The sequence below is a fragment of the Oreochromis niloticus genome, unplaced genomic scaffold (genome assembly GCF_001858045.2).
Source record: "Oreochromis niloticus isolate F11D_XX unplaced genomic scaffold, O_niloticus_UMD_NMBU tig00006675_pilon, whole genome shotgun sequence".
NCBI lineage: Eukaryota > Metazoa > Chordata > Actinopteri > Cichliformes > Cichlidae > Oreochromis > Oreochromis niloticus.
In genome coordinates, this window is record NW_020328118.1 from 35,481 (window position 1) to 51,956 (window position 16,476).

At 43.0% G+C, this 16,476-nt stretch overlaps 1 protein-coding gene across 3 annotated transcripts in view; it reads left to right on the forward strand.

The window, feature by feature from the left end:
* Window positions 1–6,773: 6,773 nt before the first annotated feature.
* LOC109200127 (NACHT, LRR and PYD domains-containing protein 1-like) overlaps window positions 6,774–16,476 on the forward strand; it is a 29,043-nt gene continuing 19,340 nt past the window's right edge. For 2 of the 3 annotated variants that reach the window (XM_019355585.2, XM_025904746.1), the window contains exons 1-2: window positions 6,774–7,330; window positions 13,669–13,842. In XM_019355585.2, the coding sequence (XP_019211130.2) occupies window positions 6,792–7,330; window positions 13,669–13,842 (713 nt within the window). In that variant the 5' untranslated portion in view covers window positions 6,774–6,791. The remainder of the gene's footprint in view (window positions 7,331–13,668; window positions 13,843–16,476) is intronic. The other variant, XM_025904747.1, reaches the window with a different exon arrangement.

Genomic DNA, 16,476 nt, shown 5'->3' on the forward strand with positions numbered 1-16,476 from the left:
TGTTTGATGTCCCCCTGGTCCCAGCTCCTACATTTGTTCCAATTTTAACAGTAATACACAAAACTCTGGACTCGGACCTCTCTCTCCCACAGTCAACACAATACCCGTCATAATCACAAACAGAGCAACAGAATTATCATAAATCCAGTAACTCCAAAAACATTAATAACCTCCGGCCTCTTCAAAAATGTCAACATCCATTGAACTCTACTGTCAAAAATCCACCAGTCTCCATCAGTATGGCACTTTTAAATGTCCGCTCTCTGTTGAACAAGTCTTTTATTATTAATGATTTAATTTTAGATAATAAACTTGACTGTTTATTTTTAACTGAAACATGGCTGGGTTCGGATGCACCAGTTGTTCTCACTGAGGCCTCCCCACCAAATTTTAATTTCTCTTTTTCCTTTAGAAGTGGTAAGAGAGGTGGTGGGACTGCATCTTTAACCAATAACACACTCACCACCAAACACATTTTATTTGATCATTTTACCACTTTTGAATTCCATGCTATGGTTTTTAGCAGCCCTCCAGTTTTATCTGTCACAATTTATAGACCACCTAAAGACAGTGCTGCTTTTATCAAGGAATTCTCAGAATTTTTAACAAACATACACTCAAAATATAAAATGATAATTTTAACCGGTGATTTTAATCTGCACATAGATAATCCTTCTGACCCTACATCAAAAGAATTCTTAAACATTCTTCACTGTATGGATTTTACCCAGCACGTCACGCAGCCGACTCACAACAGAGGACACACTCTGGACCTGGTCATCACCCATGGGCTGTCCACCAGTGTGTCCTCTGTTGTTGACTTGGCTGTCTCTGACCACTACTGTGTGTTTTTTAGCATCACCGGTTTTATTCAGCGGGAGACCTCGGTGCGAACCTTGAGGAGGCGCTATCTAACCTCTGAAGTGGCTGCAAATTTTACCAGGGTTTTAGACGAATGCCCCCCTGTGATTTTACCCGCACCCTGTGATTTTATTTTTAATCATTTTAACAGCAAACTGAAGAAAAGCCTTGACTCCGTTGCTCCACTCACCACCAAAAAGATTAACGTAAAACGTGTATCACCCTGGAGAAACGAAGAAGTCAAAACACTCAAAAGAAATTGCAGGGCAGCAGAAAGGAGATGGAGGAAAAATAAAAATGCAATCAACCATCAAATACTTTGCGAGCAACTTAAAATTTACAATAATACACTAAGGAATTCAAGAAATTCATACTTCGCCAAAATAATCAGTAATAACAAAAATAATCCCAAGGTCCTCTTCTCCACCATAGATCACTTATTTAACCCTGATTTTAACAGCTCCCAAAGAACCCCACAGACTCGCTCTGTGAGCAGCTTGCAGACCACTTCAGGGGAAAAATCAACACCATCAGATGTGATATTTTATCTTCTCATGATATGATTTTAAACACATCTGAGGGCTCGATTGTACCTGAGGAGACACTGGACAGCTTTGTCCTGGTTAATGCTGAGAACCTTAAGAAAGTTTTCTCCACAGTGAGACCCACCACATGTCTTTTAGATCCAATCCCCTCTCCACTTTTTAAAACACTTTATGGATTGTTTGAAGCTGAGCTGTTATACATGATGAATTGCTCTCTTCAGTCGGGTGTCTTCCCTGTTGCCTTTAAAACGGCGGTGGTGAGGCCCCTTCTGAAGAAGAGCAATTTGGATTGTAATGATTTTAATAACTACAGACCTGTATCCAACTTACCATTTTTAAGTAAAATTTTAGAAAAACTTGTTTTTACTCAGATTAATGATTTTCTGAATGATAGACAGATCCTGGAGATATTTCAGTCTGGATTTCGGGTGAACCACAGCACAGAGACCGCTCTCCTAAAGGTTTTAAATGATCTTAGATGTAACTGGGACTCCCAAAAGCTCTCAGTCCTGGTGCTACTGGATCTAAGCGCAGCCTTTGATACAGTAGACCACACTATTCTTTTAAACAGACTGAAACACATGGTGGGCCTCTCTGGTGCTGTACACAACTGGTTCACTTCCTATCTCTCAGACAGAACTTTTATGGTGTGTATGGATACATGCTCCTCTAAGACCCATAAAATGACATGTGGTGTGCCCCAAGGGTCTGTTTTAGGCCCTGTACTTTTTAATTTGTATATGCTCCCTCTTGGCGGTGTCATCAGGACGCATGGAGTGAACTTCCACAGTTACGCTGATGACACTCAGCTGTACATCTCCGTGTCTCCTGACGACACCAGACCAATGGATGCCCTTTTTAACTGTATTCTAGATATAAAATCTTGGATGGCAGAAAACTTTTTACAGCTTAACCAGGACAAAACTGAAGTTTTAATCATCGGTCCTGAGGCTCAGAGAGAGAAACTCTTGTCTAAATTACAGGCATTTTCACTATGTCCTTCACTACAAGTGAAAAACCTGGGTGTTATTTTTGACTCTGAGCTTGGTTTTATCCCACATATTAAACATGTAACCAAAATTGGATTTTATCATCTAAAAAATATAGCCAGAGTCCGCCCTATTCTCTCTCAGGCCAACATGCTGATGCATGCTTTTATTACCAGTCGCACTGATTACTGTAATGCCCTGCTCTCTGGTCTCCCCAAAAAGAATATTTCACCTTTGCAACTTTTGCAAAACTCTGCAGCTCGTGTGCTGACGAAGACCAGAGGGCGGGCCCACATTACACCGGTTTTACAATCGCTGCAATGGCTCCCCGTGTGTTTCAGGATCGATTTTAAAGTTCTTTTATTGGTTTTTAAATGTCTTAATGGTCTTGGGCCTTCTTATCTTTCAGATCTGCTTTTACCATATGAACCCTCGCGGACCCTGAGGTCCTCTGGTACTGGCCTTTTGATTGTCCCTAAAGTCAGGACACATACTCACGGAGAGGCAGCTTTTCAGTGGTATGGTCCTCGACTGTGGAACAGCCTGCCGGAGGAGCTCAGGGCCGCAGAGAACGTACATGTTTTTAAAAACAGGCTCAAGACCCACCTTTTTAATTTAGCTTTTACCTAACGTTTATTTATTTTATGCTTATTTATTCTATCCTGTTATTCTATTTATATTATTAATTTAGTTTTTACCTAATACCTATTGATTGTATTCTTATTCATTTTTTATCTTCTTACTCTGTTTATACTTATATTTATATTATATCCCACTCTTATTTATTTTATCTCTTTATCCTGTTTATATTCTTATTAGGTCATATCTCCAGTGTTTCCTCGGAGGGGGCTCTCTGCACCGGGGCTGTGATCGACCGTGGCTGCTGGGGCTCTGTGGGTCTTCTCAGCCTGGTTGGGGGGCTTCTTTGCCTCCCTCCTGCTGCGTGCCCAGCCTGGAGGCTGCGGTCTGTGACTGGCTCCCGGTGCAGATGGCTCCCTGTGATAGTGTTTCCTCACTTGGCTAATGCGTACCCAGCTTAATATTATTCTTTAAGTGTGTGTGTGTGTGGGGGGGGGGAGAGAATGTGTGTATTCATGATCGTTTCTGTTAATGAGAGTGTGGGGAGTGAGTGGGAGGGCGGGGTGGGCTGCTTTCAACCATGTAAAGCACTTTGTGCTACAGTTTGGGGTTTTTTTTGTATGAAAAGTGCTTTATAAATAAAGATTGATTGATTGATTGATTGATTGATTATACCGGTATTACCGTGAACAGTATGATATGGCCCGGCCCTAATCACGACGGTAAGTCTCTACAAGTCTTTTTTTTTCTTCGGAATAACACTCGTCTTACTGACGTTACTTCTCTCCTTCATCCAGCCACTCGACTCCGGACTTCCAGCAGGTAGGTATGCTGGCTTTCCTTCCTCTCAATTCTGAGTTTTTCCTCTCTTTTGCCCCTGCGTTTCTCGGTTTGAGTAGCAGATGCCTCCACTCCTCTTGCTGAGATGAGAAAAAACCTTAGAGAACCATGCGCCTTCACCTTACTTCCTGGCTGACACGGTCAATGCGGCCTGCGTAGGCTCCAATTGGTCGCTGAGCTAGGTGTCCTCAAGTGGGGTGAACTGAGAGGTGCATTTGATGGTCATAGGAAATAGGACGCTTTGTTGATGTGGACAGTTAAAATAAAGACAATAAATACTCTTTCTTCTCTATCATTGGTGTAAATGTGTTGTTTTCTCATCTGGCCTACACGCGCCTGTTCATTTCTTACAGGGTTTGATCAGCTAGCATCAAACTTTAAAATGCCTGGATAGTTTACAGCTGTACTCACTCTGTTCTTTAGTTTATATCCTCTTTTTATGTTTGATCCTCTTTTCTGCTTTATTGATTTTGTTATGGTCAAGCTTTATTATTGATAGTGTTACTGTAAACGTTGGATAAAAAAAATCTCTTTAACATTTTATTCTCCAAAAGTTGATTCTGTTCATCTGGACGTATCGTTTTGTGGGAGAAACGTTTTGTCACTCATCCAAGTGACTTCTTCAGTCTCAGCTGACTTGGTTGGTCAGTGGTTGTTGATCAATGGTCATGAGAATTTGCATAATTAAGATTAAGGAACTGACCTCACAGCCCATTGTTCCTTCAGTGGGCTGGTTTCAGTCATTATGCAAATGTACTGTTTATAAGATTGGGGAAACCTGCAGTCAGCTGAGACTGAAGAAGTCACTTGGATGAGTGACGAAACATTTCTCCCACAAAACGCTACGTCCAGATGAACAGAATCAACTTTTGGAGATTTACTTTCCTGGATGATTGAGAATGCATCAAGACCCTTTAACATTTTATTGTTATGACCAGTTCCCTGTTTTACTTGTCTTGTAGCAGTAGGTGTCTCTCTTTGTGTAAAGTGAGCAGACATTGAGTCTGACTTGACTTCATTCATTATTTTCCTCTTCCTCTTCTTCCTTTTCCTCATCGTTCTAATGATGCAATTATTCCCCCAAAAGAGGAGCCGAACTGACCTTGTGTCTGCCATTGCCCTTAATCAGTTGCCTGACATTTAACTTAAAGTTGGAGTTGCTGTCTGTCTAATTTCCGACAGCTTTGTTGTAAATTTGTTCATGACAGTTCACTGTGAGCGCGGTCAGTGTAAAACGTTAAGTAATGGAAGGAGACTGCAGGAGTACAGAACATGAAGACCACTGAGAACAGGTAGTTTAATAAAGTTCTCTGATTTACACCAAAACAGAGAGAGGAAGAGGAAGAGGAGTGGTGTTTTTGAGGAGGAGCAGCTGTCCTGCTGTGCTTTGTGTCAGGACGTCCTGAAGGATCCAGTCTCTACCAGCTGTGGACACTGGTTCTGCAGACAGTGCATCTCCTCATACTGGAACCAGTCTGCTTCATCAGGAGACTCGTCCTGTCCCCAGTGTGGAGAAAGATCTAGAACCAGAGCTGGACTGCAGACAGCCAGTCAGAGCAGCTGTGCACAAAGTAAGACTGAACATCTGTCTGCTGATGGACTCATTTCTGAAAACTGGACTTCTTGTTGTTGTTCAGACATTGAAGAGTTTTCTTTCTCTTTAGTCTCATTGTTTTTCTTTCTTTCAGCAGATGTTGGTCTGCAGGAGGTTTTAGATGAACATAAGATCAGTCTGAGGAGGAGATGTGAACGTGTGACTGAAGGAAGTGATGAAACAGGAAGTAGAACCCTCCTCAACACCATCTACACTGAGCTCTACATCACAGAGGGACAGAGTGAAGAGGTTCATACCCAACATGAGGTGAGGCAGCTGGAGACAGCTTCCAAGATGGACGCCCTCCATGACGCTCCAATCAGGTGCCAGGACATCTTTAAAGCCTTCCCTGACCAACAGAGACCCATCAGAGTGGTTCTGACCAACGGTGTGGCTGGTGTTGGAAAAACCTTCTCAGTGCAGAAGTTCACTCTGGACTGGGCAGAGGGCTTGGAGAACCAACATGTCAGTGTGGTGGTTCTGCTTTCATTCAGGGAGCTGAACCTGATCAGAGATGAGCAGTACAGTCTTCTGGAGCTGCTCCATGTTTTCCATCCAACATTACAGAAGGTCACAGCAGAGAAGCTGGCTGTCTCTCAGCTTTTGTTCATCTTTGACGGCCTGGATGAAAGCAGACTTTCATTGGATTTCACCAACAGGAAGCTGCTGTCTGATGTCACACAGAAGTCATCAGTCAGCCAGCTGCTGACAAACCTCATCCAGGGGAATCTGCTTCCCTCGGCTCTCGTCTGGATAACTTCCCGACCTGCAGCAGCCAATCAGATCCCTCCTACATGTGTTGACAGGCTAACAGAAGTACGAGGCTTCACTGACGCCCAGAAGGAGGAGTACTTCAGGAGGAGATTCAGTGATGAAGAGCTGTCCAGCAGAATCATCTCCCACATGAAGACATCCAGGAGCCTCCACATCATGTGTAGTATCCCAGTCTTCTGCTGGATCACTGCTACAGTTCTGGAGCACATGTTGACTACAGAGCAGAGAGGAGAGCTGCCCAAGACCCTGACTGACATGTACTCACAATTCCTGCTGGTTCAGACAAAGAGGAAGAAGAACAAGTACCATGAGAGACATGAGACGAGTCCACAGGAGCTGACGGAGGCTGACAGGGAAGTTCTTCTGAAGCTGGGGAGGCTGGCGTTTGAACATCTGGAGAAAGGAAACATCATGTTCTACCAAGAAGACCTGGAGCAGTGTGGTCTGGATATGACAGAGGCCTCGGTGTACTCAGGAGTCTGTACAGAGATCTTCAAAAGAGAGTGTGTGATCTTCCAGAAACCAGTCTACTGCTTTGTTCATCTGAGCATTCAGGAGTTTCTGGCTGCAGTCTACATGTTCCACTGTTTCACCAACAGGAAGTCAGACATGTTGAAGAACTTCCTAAAACCAAAATCTTTGACCAAGAAGATTTCAAGTCTTTTTGATAACAGAGATCTCCGATCACTTGAGGTACTTTTGAGCAGAGTCATGGCGAAATCCCTCGAGAGTGAAAATGGCCACCTGGACCTGTTTGTTCGCTTCCTTCATGGCCTCTCTCTGGAGTCCAACCAGAGACTCTTAGGAGGTCTGCTGGGTCAGACAGAGATCAGTCAGGAAACCATTCAGGGTGTCATCAACAACCTGAAGGAGATGAACAGTGATAAAATCTCTCCTGACAGAAGCATCAACATCTTCCACTGTCTGATGGAGATGAACGACCTCTCAGTACATCAGGAGATCCAAGAGTTCCTGAAGTCAGAGAACAGATCACAGAAGAAACTCTCTGAGATCCAGTGCTCAGCTCTGGCCTTCATGCTGCAGATGTCAGAGGAGGTTCTGAATGAGTTGGACCTGCAGAAGTACAACACATCATGGGGGGGACGACAGAGACTGATTCCAGCTGTGAGGAACTGCAGAAAGGCTCGGTGAGTCCAGATGTGATTATTAACATCATCAATTAGTGTAAATTAGTAGTTTAGTTCTTCAGATATACACAGTACTAAACGACCAGTGTTGGGACTAACGCGTTATTAAGTAACGCGTTACAGTAACTACGTTATTATTGTGGTAACGAGCACGGTAACTAGTTATTATGCCAAAACCAGGAACGCGTTACTCGTTACTGGGATTTAGATAGGCTCGTTACTCGTTACTTCATGTGGTGGATATCGCGGAGCTTCCACAGATTCAATAACATTAGCAAGTGGTGGAAGCCAGCAGGTGGATGAAGGAAAAGGGAGGCAAGAGGAGAGACCCGAAGCGGCCGCTCGTCCGAGTGTCAGGTGAACTGAACTTCAGGTAAGAAGTTATGACCTGCAGTCTATCGGAGTCAGATATAAACCAAGTTTAGGTGGAGTTTATTTTCGGTATGCTGACATTTTCGTACTGCGTGCTAGCTAGCATGACGGAGTTTCTATACAGCTGGGTGGGTGCTATGTTACTGATGTTGAACTTTATTTTGTTCATACGGTTAATTATTAGAGTTGCCAACCGTCCCGTAAAAAACAGAATCGTCTCGTATTCAGAGACAATATTACGCGTTTCGTACTGAGGTGAAAAGGAACACAGTTTGTCCCGGACTTCAGCTACAATGAAAAAGACACAAAGCTGAAGCTGCACAGCTGCCTCTTCTTCTCTCATTCTCTCCTCTCCTGTTTCTACTTCAATCACGAAACTGATCAGTGATCAGCTGATCGGCTTTTCTCTCTTGTTTATTTATCGCCCACTTTGCGCCAGAAAGAGGAAACCAGCGGATGTCGCGTTAAACAACAGCAGCACGTTTAAGCTTGATCAGCTGTTGTTAGAATTTATTTAATATTAATTTCTAGTATCAGCTGATGTTTGCTGGAGCCACAGCTGTAAAGCTGCTGGTCATGATATCGGTTTGGTTATCTGGTGAGAGGGAAACATGCAGATGAAACCAGGAGATGTCCTTACTGAATCATCAGAGCTGAACAGGTGATGGAGAAACAGGTTTACCTTTTAGGTGACATGAATGAGTTGACGGGAAGTTATGAACTGTTTCTGAGAGACAAATAACACCAGGATCCTTTTCTAAGTAGCTGACAGCTGGTAACTGTGCAGGGGCGGATCTAGCAAAGCTTTTGCCAGGGGCCAGGTAGGGCATTAACAGGGAAAGGGGGGCACAAAGAAATACTTTTCTTTATTATTCTCATTTAAAATGTCTCGCTTTAAAAAAAAATAATTATCTGAGTCTTACAACAAACAATTGATAGATTGATACATATATACCATCAGAACAGTGTACATCACTGTCACAACAGTGTTTATTTTCATTCAAAGGCTTTATGATTTTTCCTATATTGGTGGGCCGGTCTCTAGTCAAAATGTCCGGGACGATCTGTATGCAGCTCATCTGCAGTCTGGTGTTACCTACATCTTCCTATTCAGAAGGCAGAATTTCCAAGTTCTGAGTACAATCAAAAGCACCACGACTGCAGTTTTTGTGTTGGATGTAAAATGCAGGCTAGAATCATGGCGGCGGTCAACGACGGTCCAGGCGTGGGATTTCTCTCGTGGAAATATGCACATTATTTTTTCCTTTCTATTGGTAGGTGGCACAGTGCACTTGTGGCAAGTAAGCAAGCTAGAAGACTGGCAGTGTGGCTGGTATCCAGTTACAGAAGCAACACATTAACAAGAGAATTCTGAGTAAAACCAAAGTTACTTTCCCTAGTAACTAGTTACTTTGAAAGTAATGAGTAACTTGAAGTAACTGAGTTACTTTTTTAGAGAAGTAACTAGTAATGTAACTAAGTTACTAATTTAAAGTAGTAACTTAGACTGCTCAAGAAAACTTACTACACAGGTGGGGAGTTTTGCTTAAACTCTCTTAGAAATCTGCCAGACAATAAACATAAAGGGTATTGGCTTCATCTGTCAAAATATTTAGATCACCAGCAGTCTATATTAGCGATTAATCATTCAGTGTTTTTCAACACTGTAAACGACTCTCATTAGTTTCTCAAATAAAATGATATTTTGTGTTGATCAGGAAATGTGTGTGTGCACTTAGCATGATCCTGCTTTGGTAGTCGTACGCTGTGTGTTGTAGACTCACATCTACATGTAGTACCTGTGTTGTGTCATTAGGGGTCAGTATTTTAAATCTGCTGCTGCTGTTGTTGGCCATTCAGATGCTGCTGTTAGAGAGAAGACAGAAATAAGAAATCTAGGAAAAGCTTCCAGAGCAGTCACCGTCTGAGCTTCTCCTCTGACTACAGACAAAACTACAGACACAGAGTTTAGTGGCATAAACATGGTGAGTGAGGATGAAGGTACTGAGGAAGACTCTGGTTTAGTGTGATTAAAAGTGTGATGTCCTGATGAGTGACAGTGCTGTGCTTAAGAGTGAGAGCTCAGAGGTGAACCAGCTGTGCTCTCTTACTGCCCACAGTGGGACAAACTGAGTGAGAAGACTCTGCTGACATCTGGACTGAACATGTGTCAAATATGTGAGCTAACACTGATGTCACAGCAGCTCATGGATTCACTCTCATTCCTGCTGCTGCACCTAATGACCAATGTCTGACTTCATGTCCTCATTAATCACAGAGCTGATTGTTCAGTGTTTAGTTGTTGCTGCTGAAATGTCGTCCCTGTTTTCTGCTGATGGAATTCACTGCTGTGTTTTTGGCTGCTGTTTACATCCCCGAGCTCACTTCCTGGCAGCACTCGCCAAACTTCATGATGTCATCAGTGCTTTATAGACGGTGGGAGGTTTAGTTTGTAACCACAAAGTGTTTGTGTCCGTACGCTGCAACCTTCCACACCATCCTTTATTGTACAGACTCAGCAGCAGCTCCATGGATCCCAAATCCAAGAGTGGAGAACAGATTTGAAGTGTGTCACATCCATGCAGTCACAGCTGTTTCCACCATGTTTCCACTGATATTGATCCTGTTCAATGACACGTTTCATATCAGTGAATATGTTCTTTAGGACGTCCACTGACATGTTTAAGTGTCCTGCTGGAAATCATTCAAATCATCCATGAAATCCGTGAAAAATCCTTTTAGTGTTTCTAACTTCACCCTCTGTCCTCTCTCTCTCTCCATCCTCCTCACTGCTTCTTTCACTGATAATCACACAAACATCGTATTCAGCTACAAAATAACACAATAATATCATCTGATGATCATTATTAGAAGAGCAGGATCCATATTTGATATCAGAGTAACACACTGCTTGGTTATGTGCAGTCATCATCAGTGACTGTGGGTCAGACAGAAGCTCTGTGATTGGTTGCTGACCTTGGTCACCTGTCCACTCTCACCTGTTTGTGTTTTCTCTCTCTTTGCTGTCTCCATCCTCTCTCTCCTTTCTCTCCCTCTCTGTCTTTGTACCGTCACTCAGGTCCAATGGAAACAGTGACATTTACAAACCAATCAAAGACAGGTGACATCATTTTGACTTGCTGTCACCTGGATCTGGGGTCTAAAAGACACGTTGATGGTTTGGAGGAAGTAATTATTGAAGTTAACTCAGAAAGATCAATTGGAGAAAAAGAGTCTAACTTAACATCGATGGTACTAAAAGTAGCTGTAGATAATATTACATCTGTGGGATGATTATTGGTAATTTTTTCTCTAATGATAAAAATTTTATTTGTGAAGAAGTTCATGAAGTCATTACTAGTTAACGTTAAAGGGATTGTTGGCTCAGTAGAGCTCTGACTGTTTGTCAGCCTGGCTACAGTGCTGAAGAGAAACCTGGGGTTGTTCTTATTTTCTTCAATCAGTGACGAATAGTAAGATGTTCTGGCTTTGCGGAGGGCTTTCTTATAAAGCAGCAAACTATTTCTCCAGGCTAAATGATGATCCTCTAAATCTGTGACACGCCATTTCCTCTCCAGCTTACGAGTTATCTGCTTTAGGCTACGTGTTTGAGAATTATACCACGGAGTCAGGTACTTCTGATTTGAGGCCTTAGTTTTCACAGGAGCTACAGTATCCAGAGTCGTACATAGTGAGGAGGTAAAATTATTAACAAGATAATCGACCTCTGTTGGAGTAGCGTTCAGATAGCTGCTCTGCTCTGTGTTGGTACAGGGCATTGAAGATGATAACAGTGGGTGGATTATATTCTTAAACTTAGTTACAGCGCTTTCAGAAAGACATCTACTGTGATAAAGTCTACTCTCCACTGCTGCGTAATCAATTATTGTAAATGTAAATGTTATCAGGAAATGATCAGACAGCAGAGGGTTTTCAGGAAACACTGTTAAATGTTCAGTTTCTATGCCATATGTTAAAACAAGATCTAGAGTGTGATTAAAGTGGTGGGTGGATTCTTTTACATTTTGAGAGAAGCCAATTGAGTCTAATAACAGATTAAATGCCATGTTGAGGCTGTCATTTTTAGCATCTACATGGATGTTAAAATCACCCACAATAATTATTTTGTCAGAGCTGAGCACTAAATCAGATAAAAAGTCTGAGACATCAGAGAGAAACTCTGTGTAAGGTCCAGGTGGACGATAGATGATAACAAGTAAGACTGGTTTCTGAGTTTTACAGCTGGGGTGGACAAGGCTAAGCATCAGGCTTTCAAATGAATTAAAAGTCTGTCTTGGTCTTTCGTTAATTAATAGACTGGTGTGAAAAATTGCTGCCACACCGCCCCCTCGGCCTGTGCTTCGAGGTTTCTGGTAGTTAGAATGACTCGGGGGTGCTGATTCATTTAAACTAACATAATCATCCTGCTGCAACCAGGTTTCTGTAAGGCAGAGTAAATCGATTTGTTGATCAATTATTAAGTCATGTACTAACAGAGACTTGGAGGAGAGAGACCTAATATTTAATAATCCACATTTCACTGTTTTACTCTTTGGTTCAGATGTGGATACTGTATTGTTCTTTCTTTGTGATTTTTTTATGTTTAAGTTGTTTATTGCTGGTTTTTGGTTTGTTTTTTGTCTTTTTGGGAGCTGACACAGTCTCTATGGAGATGGGTTTTTGGGGGGTAGCAGGAGGAGAGAAGCTGCAGAGAGGCGTGTAAGACTGCAACTCTGCTTCCTGGTCCCAACTCTGGATAGTCATATTTTGGGGGGTTAATAAATTGGTCCATATTTCTAGAAATGAGAGCTGCTCCATCCAAAGTGGGATGGATGCCGTCTCTCCTAACAAGCCCAGGTTTCCTCCAGAAGGTCTGCTAATTATCTGTGAAGCCCACATCATTTCTGGGACACCACTCAGACAGCCAGCAATTTAAGGAGAACATGCAGCTAAACATGTCACTCCTGGTCTGATTGGGGAGGGGACCAGAGAAAACTACAGAGTCCGACATTGTTTTGGCAAAGTTACACACCGATTCAATATTGATTTTAGTGACCTCCGATTGGCGTAACCGGGTGTCATTACTGCCAACATGAATTATGATTTTACTGAATTTACGTTTACCCTTAGCCAGCAGTTTTAAATTTCCCTCAATGTCGCCTAGTTGCCGGTGTCTCTAGCTTCACATGTCTGAGAACAGAATCACCAATTACCAGAGTTTGACCCCCGGCGGGTGTGTCGCCGAGTGGGGAAAAATGGTTAGACACATGAACAGGTTGGTGGTGTACCTGGGGCTTCTGTTTAAGACTATGCTTCCTCCTCACCGTCACCCAGCTGCCCTCTTTCCCCAGCTGCTTGGGGTCTTCCGGGGAACATCTAGCGGGGACTATGCTATCTTCGGCTGCACCAGCTACAGGGGCCTGGCTAGCTACGGGTGAATGAAGGGTGCGAAGCCGAGTCTCCAATTCACTAATCCTGGCCTCCAGAGCTGCAAATATGCTGCATTTGTTACAAGTATCATTACTGCTAAAGGAGGCCGAGGAGTAACTAAATATCTGACACAATGAGCAGGAAAGTGCAGGAGGGACAGGTGAAGTAGCCATGGTGCTAACGAGTCGGCTACGAGCTAAGCTAAGCTAGCGAAACAGTAAAACACAGTGAGTGAATACTTTGGCTATAAATTAGGTAGTGAGTACACAGAAAATGTCCTTCAGATGAAGCACGTGAAGATTATACTATGAAAAAAGAATGTATCTAACAGTTTTTATTTAAATTGCTAATCAGATAAGCTACTCAAAAACACCACTGTGTTTGAGCAGGAACAGGAAGTGATACTCTACCGCAGAGAGAGCGAACACCAAGTGACGTACCTCACTCTGTCTTGTCTTCATATACAGTCAGTCTGTGTTTATAATGCAGATTTTCTTCTTTTATAATAACACATTTTATATTTTCTATAATCACAGACTGACTCGGTGTCGACTCTCAGAGACTCACTGTGAAGTTTTGGCCTCAGCTATGAAGTCCAACCCCTCCCATCTGACAGAGCTGGACATGAGTTGGAACAACCTGCAGGATTCAGCAGTGAAGCTTCTGTGTGCTGGACTGGAGAGTCCAAACTGTCGACTGGAGACTCTGAGGTGAGTTCACTGACTGCAGCTGTTGTTGTTTTTCTATATTTCAGAACTTTGATGTCTGAAACTTTCTTTGTTCATAAATGTTCAGGATGTGTCTGAAGACAAATGTGAAGAAGTTTAAGATAAGAGATAAGATAAGATAAGATAACTCTTTATTGTCATTGCACAGTCATACATAGTACATTGGTACAATGAAATTGGAAAACTGTCCTACGTCGGCACTACATATAACACAACACGACATGATATGACACATCACAACGCAACACAAACAACACAACACAGTTTATTAACTTACTAAATAAAAAAAAGAAGAATAAGTGTATGTGTATTGCACACTGTTATTATTGCACATTAATTATTATTGCACCTTGTTATAAATATAAATATTATTATTGTTATTGTTTTAAACATTGTTACCTCCCCCTAAAAAAAGTCCAGGCAGGTAGCCAATCAGGTCAGCTATTTGCATTGACTAGGGCTATTGCCCTGTTGTAAAAGCTGTCCTTGAGTCTGTTTGTTCGGGACCTCAGCAGCCTGAACCTCCTGCCAGACGGCAGCAGCTTAAACACACGGTGTCCTGGGTGTGTACAGTCCCGTAGGATGCTGCGTGCCCTCTTGAGACAGCGAGTGCTGTACAGGTCCTTCAGGGAGGGAAGAGGATGTCCAATGATTTTTTGGGCCATATTGATGACCCTCTGGAGTGCCTTTCTGTGTGCTGCGGTGCAGCTGGAGAACCACACACCGATGCAATATGTCAGCACACTTTCAATGGAGCAGCGGTAGAAGACGGTCAGCAGCTCCTTCTTCAGGTCCATTCTTCTGAGGATTCTCAGAAAGTGGAGACGCTGTTGGGCCTTCTTTAAGACCACAGAGGTGTTAGAGCTCCATTGGAGGTCTGTGTCTATGTGCACACCCAGAAACTTGAAACTGGAGACCCTTTCCACGCACTCCCCGTTGATGCTGACAGGCTGCAGCTCAGACTTCCTCCTTCTGAAGTCAACTACCAGTTCTTTTGTCTTGGTGGTATTGAGGTCCAGGTTGTTATCTACACACCAATCTGACAGCCTCTGAACTTCAGCTCTGTACGCCGTCTCATCTCCCCCTGAGATGAGCCCAACCACGGTGGTATCATCTGCAAACTTGATGACTGTGTTGTCTGGGTGAGTGCTTTGAGTGCTTTCAGAAATGTTGTCTTTCCAAATGACTGAACAACAGTTTTTCCTTTTGGCTCCAAATAGAAGTGACAGACTTGAGCAGGGTTCATATAAAGGCTGACAGAAGTGGAGTGGTGACGGGGAGATGTTTGGCAGGGGAGTTTTTCAGCCTCCACAGGTTCATGGTGTGCTCCATCAGTCAGTGAAGGTGAAGTCAGTGATGATGAGGCTGTAGAGTGTGTGAGGGATGTGAATAAGGCTGTTGAAGATCTTATGATAGCAGATAAAAACAGGCTGCAGAGACTTTGAGCTTGTGTGGAAACAGAGAGATGCCATGAATGTCAAAGCTAATAAAGGTGAAGTTAGGAGCTGAATGATGTTCATGGTATCAGAAGCTGATATGGCTGCTACAGAGACAACCCACACAGCTGCTGTGGTGAGGTGTGTGTTAAAGCAGAGGAACACAGAGCAGCACAAACATAGCAACAAAGCAGGATTCAGGCTCTGTGAGAGGATTTCAAACAGAAGCTGGAGAAGAGAAAGGACTCTGTTGGAATGACTACAGAAAGAAGGCAGCTGAGACCAGTCCCAGTGTTTCCATGGAGCCCAGTCTAACATTCATTTATACACTAACGTACAGAAGTGAACGGGAAAATGAATCCATACTTTTAAATGTAGAAATAGTTCTCAGTTCATTTATAGAGTTTATTACAGTTCATGAGGAACTAAGAAATGTTCAAAACAGCAGCTGAGGAGAAATCTGCTTCACAAAGTTGGACCCAATTCCAATAGTTTGTGATGCACTTGAACGCAGCGTGAGCACTTCACTGCCTAAGCCCACAGAGACTGTGTCCCAATTCAGGGTCTGCACGCTTGAAGTACGCATTTCAAGTGCGATTACGTCACCGCCACGCGACGACGGCTGTCCCAATTCAAAGTGTACTTCAAATGCATACTCCAAATGCACCGTCGATTTCCCCAAATATCAAGCGTGGTCCGGTGCACGCTTCGTGGCCCCATATATCCCACAATCCATAGCGCGGCGGTGGGTGTGGATAATTTTGCCGCAAAATACGGCAGAAGGGAGCGGCCAAAGAGTGAACTGTCAAAAGTAAGTACTGAATATTATGTCACTTATTTATGTGCGAATGTTTAAGAACATTAAAACATTACTGTTGGCCACATGTCGGCAAAGTTATGTGACATTAGTGATGTTTGTACTTTCAGCGGTAACTTGGTTTTAAAGCCTCTACTTCTAAATACATATATAGTTGACCTTAATCTTACAGAGAATGTGATGATTTGATGGATAATTAAAGTCAGTCATATATCCACAAACACAACAAGCTGAAAGTCAGTGATGCTGCTCGGTTTGCAGTCCTGAATATGACGGCACAAGCAGGATTCACTGCACTGTTAATGTTAGCTATGTTATATTGCTGCCTCTGTTCGGTGGTGTCGAGCCAAACGGACTTTAACG